Source organism: Rhinoderma darwinii, chromosome 6 (genome assembly GCF_050947455.1).
Source record: "Rhinoderma darwinii isolate aRhiDar2 chromosome 6, aRhiDar2.hap1, whole genome shotgun sequence".
Classification (NCBI taxonomy): Eukaryota; Metazoa; Chordata; class Amphibia; order Anura; family Rhinodermatidae; genus Rhinoderma; species Rhinoderma darwinii.
In genome coordinates this window covers 42,445,269-42,458,669 of record NC_134692.1, presented here as the reverse complement: position 1 = coordinate 42,458,669, position 13,401 = coordinate 42,445,269, and the positions used below count along the sequence as shown (strand labels likewise).

The 13,401-nt window shown below is 40.0% G+C and overlaps 1 protein-coding gene across 1 annotated transcript; it reads left to right on the top strand.

Annotated features, from left to right (window-relative positions):
- The first annotated feature begins 3,687 nt into the window (after positions 1-3,687).
- Positions 3,688-9,291, top strand: SPP2 (secreted phosphoprotein 2). Its single transcript, XM_075831508.1, has 6 exons — positions 3,688-3,742; positions 5,059-5,201; positions 5,623-5,751; positions 5,897-6,007; positions 8,537-8,588; positions 9,188-9,291. Exons 1-6 carry the CDS (start codon positions 3,688-3,690, stop codon positions 9,289-9,291), a joined length of 594 nt encoding a protein of 197 aa, XP_075687623.1.
- Positions 9,292-13,401: the final 4,110 nt, after the last annotated feature.

Here is a 13,401-nt window from a genome sequence, read left to right as displayed (position 1 = left end):
TAGACGGAATGGTGAACAACTGTGACAGGCTGTACTAATAGGCTACCGTATATAAAGTAGTAATCATATTTAGTAAAGGTAGGCATAGATACAAAGATAAGGTTATGTCCAGACCATGTTTAGCACATGTACATTTGTATTAATTTTTTTTTTTTTTTACGTAAGATATACTGTAATGTTCCTATTGACTTCTGCGGGACAAACATATGCCAAATAATTTCCTTTTGGCATATGTTTTACAATTTGGATACAGTTGTTTTTTTTAATACTGAAAATTATAGCCCACTAAGCTATTTGGCACTGTAGAAAAAAAAAAAAAATCTCCTCCTTTTTTTCACAATAAAAGTTGATGGGCAGATGAAACCAAATGTACTGCATATGTTTGCACAGCATAAATTTGGATCTTACCCTTTAAAACACAACAGATCTATTAGACAGACCGAAATATATACCAAATGTATGCCGAGCTAAAGAAAAATGTACATTCAAGTTCCAAAATACATATATTTGCTTTACGTTTTTGCAGTATACATGATTTTTTTTATAAATAAATGTAATCATCAACTGTATGGGCCATGCATACATTGATATTTCCAAACACTTGTTACAAAAACTTGTGACTTACATATTTTATCTACTGCCCTTGCAGTATCTATGCTGGGGCCATCCTCTGTGTCTACATGTTTTGTTCAAATTTGTCATTTAGGGCCTGTTCACATCAGTATCACCCTTCCGTTCATGGGTTCCGTTAGACCTTTCCGTTGGAGGAACTCATGAACCGAAAGGCAAATTGAAACCATAGCTTCAGTTTTAATTACCATTGAGGTTTCCATACCAATTTCCATAAGGATTAAAAAATGTTTAGCGGAAACAATAGTGTAGTCGACTGCGCTATTGTTTCCGCAAAAGAAAACAGAAAGCTTGCAGAATGGAAACAAACGGAAACCATTTGCAATGGAAGCATTACTATTGAAATCAATGGTAACGCAAACAGAAGCTATGGTTTCAGTTTGACTTTCCGTTCATGGGTTCCTCCAAAGGAAAGGTCCAACGGAACCCATGAACGGAAAGGTGACGCTGATGTGAACCCATCCTTACACTGCTTCTATAGATAACATTCCTAAATTACTATAGTTCATAACATCTGATGTTGTTATATTATGGGAAAAGGTAAGTTTCTTGAAAAAGCAAGTTTGAAGAAGTCGAATTATCTTCCCTTGAAATGCTAATTTCTGTCATTTGCTGAGTGTCAGGTTCTTCTAATGAAACAGGCAAGTTGTGTGTCTTTCTTTGCATGTGTGCTGTAGAAGTGCAAGTCATATTGAAATTCTACACAGTTTTTATTCTGGCATAAAGTTTACTAAATCACCTGAGCTCTAATCAATAACTCTTCACTGTTCACAAGGGGCAGATTTGTTGCAGAAATGTCTGTGACTGAAAAACTTTTCCATACATCTTAATGTGGTGGTTTCTGCAGAAAATGCAAATATACAGCAGCAGAAAGTTCTGCAACAAATCTGCCGCATATGAACTCATCCGTACAAAAGAAAGTGACCATAGACATAACATTTGCTTCCAATTCAACATATTTTCCAATATATATTCATCATCAGAACATTTGTCTGGTCAGGGTATCCGGCCTTGGTCAAGTTGCTATGGTCAGAACAATTTTCCCAGATATATTGGCATGATTGCATATTTGTATTGACACACATGAAAATTTCTGAGTTAGTTGTTTTGGATACGTCTAAAAAGTAGGTACAAAATTTTGCACAATATGGCACCGATGTGACATGTCTGTGGGCTGTTTTGTGAATTTCTTGCACATCTGGTGAAAGTGTGTTATCCTCGTCAATGAAAAACTGTGGAAATCTCCCATTCACTACAGTGCGATTGTAATGTACATAACATGCCATTGCAGGGAATAAGAGATTTCCACTATAGACTTGGAGATCTGAAGATCCCCATGTTTGTAGGAGAAGGGACATGACGCTGGGAGAGATGCCGTGGTCCCTTCATTCTGGTGAATGTGGGAGTCACACGGCACAGACTTCCACTAATGACATATTCTGATATGTCTCAGTGACATGTCAGAAGATGTAAAGATGAACCTTCCATTTAAAAAAATACCTAAAACAGGAGATCTATTTGCTCCGAAGTATCAACATTCTTGAGCTTTTTCATACATTCCTATCTGCCGACTCCCATTAAACAGCGCAGACCTTGGTAGACAGTCTGAAAAATTCAGCACTCCCTTTAAAAAACTTTGGGTCAAATTTTTTTACAGATGTATGAGCTTTAATTCAACATTCTAGGAGATCGGTTCAGGACCGGGCTATTTTGAGCCTTTAGGACCAGACACAATTAAGGGCCTGTTCACATCACCGTTCGCTTTCCGTTCCGAGGTTCCGTCGGAGGTTTCAAACGGGTGAACCCCGCAACGGAAAGTGAAAGTGAAACCACAGCTTCCGTTTAGTCACCATTGATATCAATGATGACGGAAACATCGCTAATGGTTTCCGTTCGTCACCATTCCGGCAGGTTTCCGTTTTAACGACGGAATCAATAGCGGAGTCGACTGCGCTATTGATTCCGTCGGAAAACCGTAAACCTGCCGGAATGGTGACGAATGGACACCATTAGCGATGTTTCCGTCACCATTGATATCAATGGTGACTGAAACAGAAGCTGTGGTTTCACTTTCCGTTGCGGGGTTCACCTGACGGAAACCTCCGGCGGAACCTCGGAACGGAAAGCGAACGGTGATGTGAACAGGCCCTTAGCCATTTTTAGCATGCGTTCGTTAAACGGCTATAACTTCTTTATTTGTTGGGCTGGTGACGTAATTTTTTTTTTTACTTTTTTTAAATTTTTTAGGCTTAGAGTTTGAATAAAATAGGAAAAAAATAGCTATAATGTAAAAAGCATATTTTTTTCTGGTTATAATATAATGTTACCCTAAAATAGACTTTGAATTTGTGATCATCATTGTCTACCGTAAATTTTGATATATTACATGTCTCTTTTAGGGTAATTGGGTTAGGGCTAGCATTACGACAATGATTGGTGGAAGAAAGGTTTTTTGGTGAGGTACTTTATGTGTATTTTTAAATTAATTTATCTTTGCTTTTTTTACTTTTTTTTTATTATTATGGTCTATCTCTCAAAGGTCAAAAATTACCTTTGGGGGACTTTATGATTCCCTTTTATTTTACACTATATTTTTCCACTGCAATTGGGGCAGCAGAGATAGACCCAGCAGCAGCCAATCACATGATCACCTAGACCAATAGAGGCAGCTCATTGAGCGCTGTGTATGTGAAACCAGAGAAGACAGAAGTGGTGAAAACTGGTTTCATCTTATCTCCAGGGTCCGGGCAGCCGATGTTCAGTACCCCGATCGCTCGGGCAGCCAGCTTAAGCCCACGCTATAGATATTCTATGGGCTCTATATAGCAGACACCTTTGTATATTTTTCGAGTCGCTATGTCTGTATTTTTTCAAGATACCAGAAAATGTATGCAATGTCTGGCTACATCTATTTTCTACATTTTCACAGGAATCTTAAGGTCAAAGGTGCAAATCTCCCAAATATGTTAATAATTTACCTACAGTGAGATCAGCCAGATGTATAGACATAAGGTCATCTGTATAGTACAACAATCTCAGTTCTCGTGTCCAGCAAAGATGAAAATGATGCTACTCAACATACTTCTGATGGGGACGTTTGCCTATTGCTCAGGTAAATTGTTTAAGACAAGAACTAAAACATTGTATTTCAACTTTACAGTGAGAATATAGGTTTGTTCCTTCTCTGATACAAAAATATATCATTCCCTCTAGCGGACTTAAAGGAGTGGTGTGAAAGTTCAAGAAATTAAATTAGCTGCAGGAAGTGTTATAAAATAAAAAAGCAAACATCTGTTAACCCCCCTGTCCAAGGTCGATGCTTCGGTGGACCAGCCAATCATTGTTTTTTTTTCCTGGAGCGATAACGTGCCGTATCGGCAGGTGACAGCTGCGACCAATCACTGACCTCATAGCTCCAGGAAAATAAAGACCGGGGACCACCGGATCAGCACTGGTGGGTTAGGGAGACACTAACAGGTGAGTTAAGTTTTGTTTTTTTTATTTCAAAATATTTCCTGCAGCTAGTTCCATTTTTTTAATAAATTGTACATCATTGTAGCTGATGCTATTTTTATGACTACTTTGTGCTTTGCTTATGTAAAAGTTGAACTGAACAATTAGATCTCAAGGCCATGTGTTTAACATTGGCCAGTTGCTTCATAAGTTACCTTTATTATGCTGTAAAGATATTGTAAAGAAGATGTAAGGAGTGCCGGTGTGGGTAGCAATACCACAATGAGAATAAATCCCTGAACTAAGGACCCATCTCCAGTAATCTAGAACATTGTAACATTATACATTTGTAACACTATATCTTTCAAGAAAGGAATACAGGCTGCTCCTAAACGTGTTCAATGAATCAACCACCACAACATCCTGTGGCAGAGAGTTCCATAGTCTCACTGCTCTTACAGTAAAGAATCCCGTCTATGATGATGGTGAAACCTTCTTTCCTCTAGACGTAGTGAATAACCCCTTGTCATGATTAAAGGCCTAGGTGTAAAAAGATCATTAGAAAGATCTCTGTACTGTCCAATTATGTGGAAGTGAGAGGTGCCGCACAACCTTTTTAAGTTCTCTTAATTAGATAACCCCCAAAACAAATCACATATGCAATGCTCTTAATAGCCCCAACAATTTAAAATAAAAATAAATTATCCCTATCAACTATATGGCTAGAGGATAGATGTGAGCAAGCAAAAGAACACACCAGGGACAACAAACTGGACTGATAATAGTCCATAAAACTGGGCCACAGCTCTTAGATCTACCATACAAATCTATAGCTCTGCTATGCTGCTACATACTACTGCTACTCATGGGACAAGTAGGTATTGTATAGCCAGGAAACAGAGTTATGTTCCCAAATACAAATATTTCCCCCAAATACACAGTAACTGTGGGAGATCACTCTTTTAACTATCCCAGGACTACCAACGTATAATCCCAGACAAGAGACACTCAACAGTGCATTAGATGCCTCTATCAATCAGCTGAACAGCCAGTCTTGGGGAAGAAACCTGCTAAGATTGTCAAGAACTGGAGAAATATGGATAAAACCATTGCTCCAGGTAAGATATATTTTTTTTCATCTGTCCATGTTTGTATGCCATTATATATTTTTTGTATAGACATGATAGATATAAAAAGATTAGCAATTTTGTAATACATTGTAGTATTTAAAGAGGCCCTGCCAGTTCTCTTGACATGTCTGTTTTAGTAAATACTTGTGTATGAAATAACTCTGGAGAGATGACAGGACCTCCTTAACTTGTACTGGTCATGAAATAGAACTTTTACATAGAACTTGTAACAGTCTAGAGCTGCATTCAGTGTTCTTCTGTGGGTCTTTGGAAACTTGTCCTCAGACAGATCATTAACAAGTTAGACTTTGTTCACATCACGTTTTGTGCCTATGTTTAACGTATACATCAGGATAACTAATACCACAGATGTCTAACAGCAGTTCTCCCCTATTTGGTTGTTCTGTAGTTGAGAGACAGAAAAGAAGCTGGAGATGTATTTCAAGTATTTTTACAATTCACAGTAAGAGAAACCACTTGCAACAGGAATACAGCTATTAATCCCTCAGAATGTGAGTTTCAAGCAGGGCCACACATGGTAAGTGCAAAATCAAATTTAATAAACATTAGCCAAATTGCATTAAAGGAATATTGGCAAATAAAATATCTGACATTAAAGGGAAAGTGTTTCCAAGGGGACTTTCAAAGATGTCCTCTTATGTCCCCTTTGATTTATGTTGAAGGAAACACCCTGTGAAAGCCGAGTGTCGATGTCTCGAGGAAAAGCTATAGCCGTAAAAGCCCACTGCAACCAGCGTATGTCCAGCTCATCTGAATCTGACAGCAGTGAAGAGGTAAGAAAAAAGTTGTGTTTTCAGTAGAACATGTACAATATTAATATTTTAAACAGTAAAACACAAAAAAAACAATAAAAATAAAATGGCCTCATGCACACAACCGTATCCGCAAATACGGACCGTAAATACGGTTCCGTATTGCTTTATAGTCATCAGCAAAGTACCCATTTCTGCTGAATGGTATCCGCAAATACGGTCCGTAGTGCATCCGTATATACGGATCCGAAAAAAAAGAGGCCTGGTTGATGGGAAATCCCCTTTGTGTTGCTTAGCAACACTTCTGTATTTGCGGGTGGCAATCCGTATTTGCGGACGCACCTCCGTAGCCATCGACAATTTTGGCTTCCCCCCTAGACTTCTATGGAGGAGTTTGTGCCAAGAACGGACATGCTCCATAATTCCCGGCACAGTTCTGCAGCATGGACACTCATCCGTAGCGATAGAGAAAGGTATCCGCGTTCAATGAAAGTGAATGGGTCCGTTTTTGCGGACCCCAATTGCGGTCCGCAAAAAACTGACCCCTTCATTTCCACTGAAAGCGGACACCTTTCCGTATCGCTACGGATGGGTGTCCGTGCCGTAGAAATGTTCAGAAAATTATGGAACATGTCCATTCTTTTGCATTTTGCGGGCCACGCTCCCATACTTTGTATGGGAGCACGGCCCGAAAATGCGGGTGGCAGTCGACGGCCGGCCGTGCCTGCAGTCGTGGGCCGTGATTATGGGCACGGCTGTGTGCATGGGGCCTTAGAGAGCGTGTACAAATAGTAGAGTTCTGGAAAACATGAGGGGGACATTCTGTACATGTTCTGTCCTGTGTCCATGGCAGTAAGTAGCAACTACGAATTGCAAAAAAAATTATATTGTTACTGGCACATGTGGAGATGGGCTCAGAAGGGCTACAGGCATGTATGTTGGGGGAGACATTAGTTTTTAAAAGGGTGGGGACAGGTTTCTATTTTGACGGGAGGTAACTGTCTTTTATATTGGGTGTGCCGGCCACCTTCGAGGGATATTAGTTAGTATACAGTACTTTTAGGGACACCTTTCCTCTATAGGAGAAGGATAGCAACCACATGGTAGTGAAGTACAATATATATATATATATATATATATATATATATATATATATATATATATATATATATATATATGCGCAATATTAGTGTAGAGGAGACCATAGCTCCTGCACTGCGGGGGTTACCATAGCTGAAATCATCGGTGAAGAGACTGGCTACCGTAATATAGCAAGAAAATGTGGAGGGGAAACTGACTGCTGTACTGTGGTGGGGGCTCTTAGGCTTTATTCAGACGAACGTGAAAAACGTCCGTGCAACGCGCGTGATTTGCACGCGCGTTGCACGGACCTATATGTGTCTATGGGGCCGTGCAGACATGTCCGTGGTTTTTGCTCAGCGTGAGTCCGCTGAAAAAAAGTCACGACATGTCCGTTCTTTGGGCGTTTTGCACGCATCACGCACCCATTGAAGTCAATGGGTGCGTGAAAACCACGCATGCCGCACGGAAGCACTTCCGTGCGAACTGCGTGATTCGCGCAAGAGCTGTCAAAAGGATGAATGGAAACAGAAAAGCACCACGTGCTTTTCTGTTTCCAAGCATCCAAACGGAGTGTCTTTGCGAGGAGCGAACCCCGACAACCGAAGCTAACTTCACCGGGTTCGGCCAAACTCGTTTTGTCCGAACCCGGCAAAAAAAATTTCCGGTCCGCGAAATCGGGAGACATTCACTGTGCATGGTGATGAAACAGTTAAACTGTTTCAGCACCATGGACAGTGACTTGCGATCCCAAAATACATGAACCTGTAAAAAAACCCGAAGTTCTGACTTACCGATTACTCCTGTCTCCTTCCTGCAGTACGACCTCCCGGGATGACACTTCAGTTCAAGTGACAGCTCCAGCCAATCACAGGCCAAGCACAGGCTGCAGCCAATCACAGGCTGCAGCGGTCACTTGGACTGCCGCGTCAACCAGGGAGGTGGGGCCCGATGTCAAGAGAGGCGCGTCACCAAGGACGCGTCACCAAGGCAACGGCCGGGAAGTTCTCGGTAAGTAGGAACTTTATCTTTTTTTTTTACAGGTTTTTCGCTGTTGTGTTCGGCATTCACTGTCGAGGGTGATGAAAGATTTAGCTCTTTCAGCACCTTGGACAGTGACGGGCGTCGACAAGCCTCATCTCTATGATGCCGGCTGCGCGAAAATCATGCAGCCGCGCATCATACACGGATGACACACGGAGCTGGCAAGTGATTTTTGCGCGCGCAAAACGCCGCGTTTTTGCGTCCGCAAAAACGCCACGTTCGTGTGAATCCAGCCTTATACTTGTATAACCTAGAGAAAGATACTGAGTGACATAGAAAGGGGAAGGGGCAGCGTAGGAGCCGGTTGTTGTATATTCTATTCATTCTGTTGTTTGATGACTTTTCTAATTTCATATAATAAAACTTATGTAGGAATATGTCCAGGTTGGTGTATGTAATGTTTTTTCTATTATGTTACAACACAAGATGTTCCTGAGAACTGTCAACTCTGCTCGAGCAAATATAAGGACCAAATCTGGTGAGTAATAAATTGCGGTAATTCTAATTGCCTTAGAGTTCCCTCACTGAAAAACAATGTTATAATATACTAATATCATTATTTATAATCATTTCTTCTGGGACACAGCCACCATGGCCTGATCCAGATGTATTATAGAATATAGAATGTAATTAATTTTATGTATTTAGATTTGTTTTTTGTGTGTCTGTGCATATGTTTAAAAGGGGTATTCTGGCACTTTAATATTGATGTCCTATGCTTAGGATAGGTCATCAATATGTGGTTGGTGAGGGTCTGTGGCCGGTGCCCCTTCATTGTTTATACAAGCACAGAACCGGACATACTGTGGTGGTGATGGCTGGTACTGCACTTCACAACATCTCAGTCCTACCTAAATGAATAGGACTGACCTGTAGTACTAGGTAAAGCTGCAATAATATGTACGGTGCTGTGCCTGTGTAAACAATGAAGCGGACTATTACCCATTGAATATTGATGGCCTGTCCGAAGGAAAAGCTATCAATATTAAACCCCTTTAATCTATGTCTATCCTATTCACATGGCATCTTAGTTGTCATGTTTACATTTACACCCTTTTCTTCTGCATTGCCCACCAGAGAGGTTCCCGTCCCACTGGGATCCACATGGAATTAGGCATCAAAATGTGAACCCTCGTTGGGAAGAGGAAGAAAGCATTGGAGACCATTTCCTAATGGAATAGATGAATACCATATACATTTAAATAGTGTTCTGATAATGTCACATATTACATGACTTTAGTCATCCTTTTAAGGGCCTGTTCACATCAGCGTTGGCTTTCCGTTCCAGGGTTCCGTCGGAGGTTTCCGTTGGGTGAATCCCGCAATGGAAAGTCAAACTGAAACCACAGCTTCCGTTTCAGTCACCATTGATATCAATGGTGACGGAAACATTGCTAATGGTTTCCGTTCGTCACCATTCCGGCAGGTTTCCGTTTTTCTGACGGAATCAATATCGCAGTCGACTATTGATTCGGTCGGAAAAACAGAAATCTGTCGGAATGGTGATGAACAGAAACCATTAGCAATGTTTCGGTCACCATTGATATAAATGGTGACTGAAACGGAAGCTGTGGTTTCAGTTTGACTTTCTGTTGCGGGGTTCACCCAACGGAAACCTCAGACGGAACCCCGGAACGGAAAGCCAACGCTGATGTGAACAGGCCCACACATCTGATAGTTTTGCATGACTTTTGCTCTGTTTAAAAGATGAAACAGACTAAGGGCATGTTTGTCCATAGTGGATGAATAAAATACAGGCATGTCAGTGTTGGTTTCTTCTTTGTGGGTACAACCAAAACCTCAAACACTTTTCTTAAAGGGTAACTAAACTTTCAAAAACTACTGACATGTCAGAAGTTTTGATCGGTGGGGTTCCCAGCTGTTGGTGTTCGGGCTCATAGACTTTCCATTGAGCCAGCACACCAATTGCTCGGCTTTCCGAGAAAAGGCGATCAGAAACGAAGCGACTCAGCACTCACCCGAGCACTTCTGTTGCTTAGTTTTAGCGATCGGTGGGGGTCTCAGTACTCGGACCCTCACCGATCAAAACTTCTGACATGTCACTATGACATGTCAGAAGTTTTTTGAATGTTTAGTTACCCTTTAAACACAGTGAGGTTTGACAGTAAAATCTGTGAAAAATTAGCAAGCACATACCTGACTATATGCTAAAGCAAGCAGATCAAATTATACTTATAGTACATTCTAGTCTTTAGTACTTAAGACAACGTGCTTCCAATATCACCCCTTCCGCATTATTTATAATTATACCAACTTTTGTTGTACACAGAGAATGTTCTAGAAATAAACCATATCATGCCACCAATCTGCACTAAGCTCAACTACATTTCATCGTTCAACAAATATATATATATTATATTATTATCATTTTTTTTGGGGGGGGGGGGGATAGAATACCCCCAAACTGTATCAAACATTGTATATAGAATGACAAAAAAAACTCTTCCTGACCTACTTTTTGTTAGAGCTGAATTGTACCAGTGTTCCAGCTGAATATAAAGTGTTTGCTCCCTGTTAGTCTAGAGTAAAAACTTTGCTGTCCAATCCTTGTGGTCCAATGCTACATGTCTATGTCTGGTGACATCAGTTCCTTAAATCAGGAATTTGTATCCGCTGAGCAATAGTGGTCACTGCTGTACAGTGAGTGCCCTTTATACAAATGAAATAATAAATATATTATTGCATATTTAAAAAAAAAAAAAAAAAATGTGGACACTTTGACAAAACCAGATGTATGTACATATGATTATAGCCCACCTGTTTGGACCGCAATTCCAGTAAAACCACAGCAAATACAGTTTTGTGTTTTTAATAGTGTGGATCTATGCTGCGCCATTAGTTTGGGTTCCCACGTAGTGTAAAATCACTGCAAAAACCACAACAAAATCGTGAAAACAAAAATGAATATATACCCAAACTTTGCTGTCAAAATGCATTACTTGCTGCGATTTTAGCAAAATCATGGCTAAATTGCACCATCTTGCTGCAATTTTATGGAAATCGCAACACAAAACGCAAATTAACCATGACATGTGAACCCAGCCTTACCAAATCTAATTGCTTATTACATTTAGTTAATTGAACATGGATTGGCTCGATAGCAGTCAGGCCTGCAGAATCTAAAACTCATGAAAACTGAACTTTAGGGCTCATGCGCACGGTCTCATTAAGGCTCCGTACAAACTCTAGTATAAGGTCAGATTCACATGAATGAGCACAAACTCGGACGTGAAACACGGACGTTTTTCACGCCCGAATTACACCCGTGGGACTCCCGTTTTCACGGATCCCCATGGACTTGAGTCTATAAAGGGATCCGTGAAATCGGAAGAAAATAGGACATGTTCTATTTTTCAACGGACCCTTCAAATGGTCTGTTGAAACAACGGCCACATGAACGGCCCCATTGAAATACATGCGTTCGTGTGACCTGCCATTGTTTTAATGGCCGTCACATGGATGTATAGTACGGCCGTCTGAATTGGGTCTTACATTTTGTTTGAAGATCAGAAACCATTCAGTGTGTTAAGTATACAAAAAATAATGGACATTTGGGTGTAGGAAACCAGCTCCTTTTATTATATAGTAAATGACTTGCTAACTAGTTGATCTACATTGTAACATTATTCCAGACAAAATACCAGTTTGTCAAATACTGATTATTACAGTTTAGGCTTTAGGCTGTTCATTCCTTATTCAATTGAAAAAATACAAAGACTAAGGCTGGGTTCACACGACCTATTTTCAGGCGTAAACGAGGCGTATTATGCCTCGATTTACGCCTGAAAATACGGCTCCAATACGTCGGCAAACATCTGCCCATTCATTTGAATGGGTTTGCCGACGTACTGTGCAGACGACCTGTCATTTACGTGTCGTCGTTTGACAGCTGTAAAATGACTGCCTCGTCAAAGAAGTTCAGGACACTTCTTTGGACGTAATTTGAGCCGTTTTTCATTGAATTCAATGAAGAGCAGCTCAAGATTACGAGCGTCAAAGACGCCTCGCATAATGCGAGGAGGAGCAATTACGTCTGAAACGACGGAGCTGTTTTCTCCTGAAAACAGTCTTTAATTTCAGACGTAAAAGGCAGCTATTGTGTGCACATACCCTTACAGTGCCTGTATTTGTAAACAAAAATACATAGAAATGTGAGAAGAGCTGCATTGTGTGTTATTTCCATGAATAAAGACAGAAAAAAAACAACAGCAAATGTGTAAATAAAGTGTTAGATTTTACAAATAGTATTGGCCAAGAGGTAAAAATATTTGACAATCTGAACATAGTGTTACCTTATGTCACCAGCAGGTGGCAGAGTAACACAATAAATATTTTCTACAGGAGAACTCTGTATGAACCTCATCTTTGTACAATCAATTTTACATAATTTATGACCTGAGACTCATAAGTTGCTGAAGATTCATTTCTTCAGATGTTCTGTGGGGATCGCCGCTATCTGTCGACCAGAGCACTGAATGCTTGAAAGTGTTATTTAACATGCTGTATAACACAGCTCATTTTGCAGACAAAAATTTAGGTGACATTACATTTAAAAAATCCACCTTATTGTAAAGACGCAGTAATAACATCCCCTTATAATATGATTATTTTGGCTTTGATTGAACATGAATAAATATGTGGTTACACATCAGCAGTTAATACTACCAGTGGTTATAAGTGATAATTGCTTCAGCAAAGCTTTATTGCTCATTATTATTATTATTATTATTATTATTAATAATAATAATAATAATAATAATAACATTAATAATAAATTAAAACTCTCTTTAGAGAAGAAATCTAGCAAGTTCACTGTGAACCTCAAACCTGGAAAATCAATTCTTCTATCTTAGGCTCTGTTCACATCTGCGTCAGGTCTCCATTCTGACGTACCGTCGGAACTTTCCGTCGGAAAGGAACAGATCCGTGACTGACACAAACTGAAACTATAGGTTTCCATTTCCATCACCATTGATTTCAATGGTGGCGGATCTGTGCCAATGGTTTCAGATTGTCTCCGTTGTGCAAGGGTTCTGTCGTTTTGACGGGATCAATACCGTAGTCAACTACGGTATTCATCCCGTCAAAACGACGGAACCCTTGCACAACGAAGCCTTATATAGATGAACAAATATTAAAAAATTTTTTTTTATTGATTCACGAAGATAAAAATCAACCTGCATTGCTGTGTATCTCAAACATGTTAAATTCTTTCTGTGCAAATAACATTCATTCACATCACTGGTTTATAGATATCAATGTGTCATGTC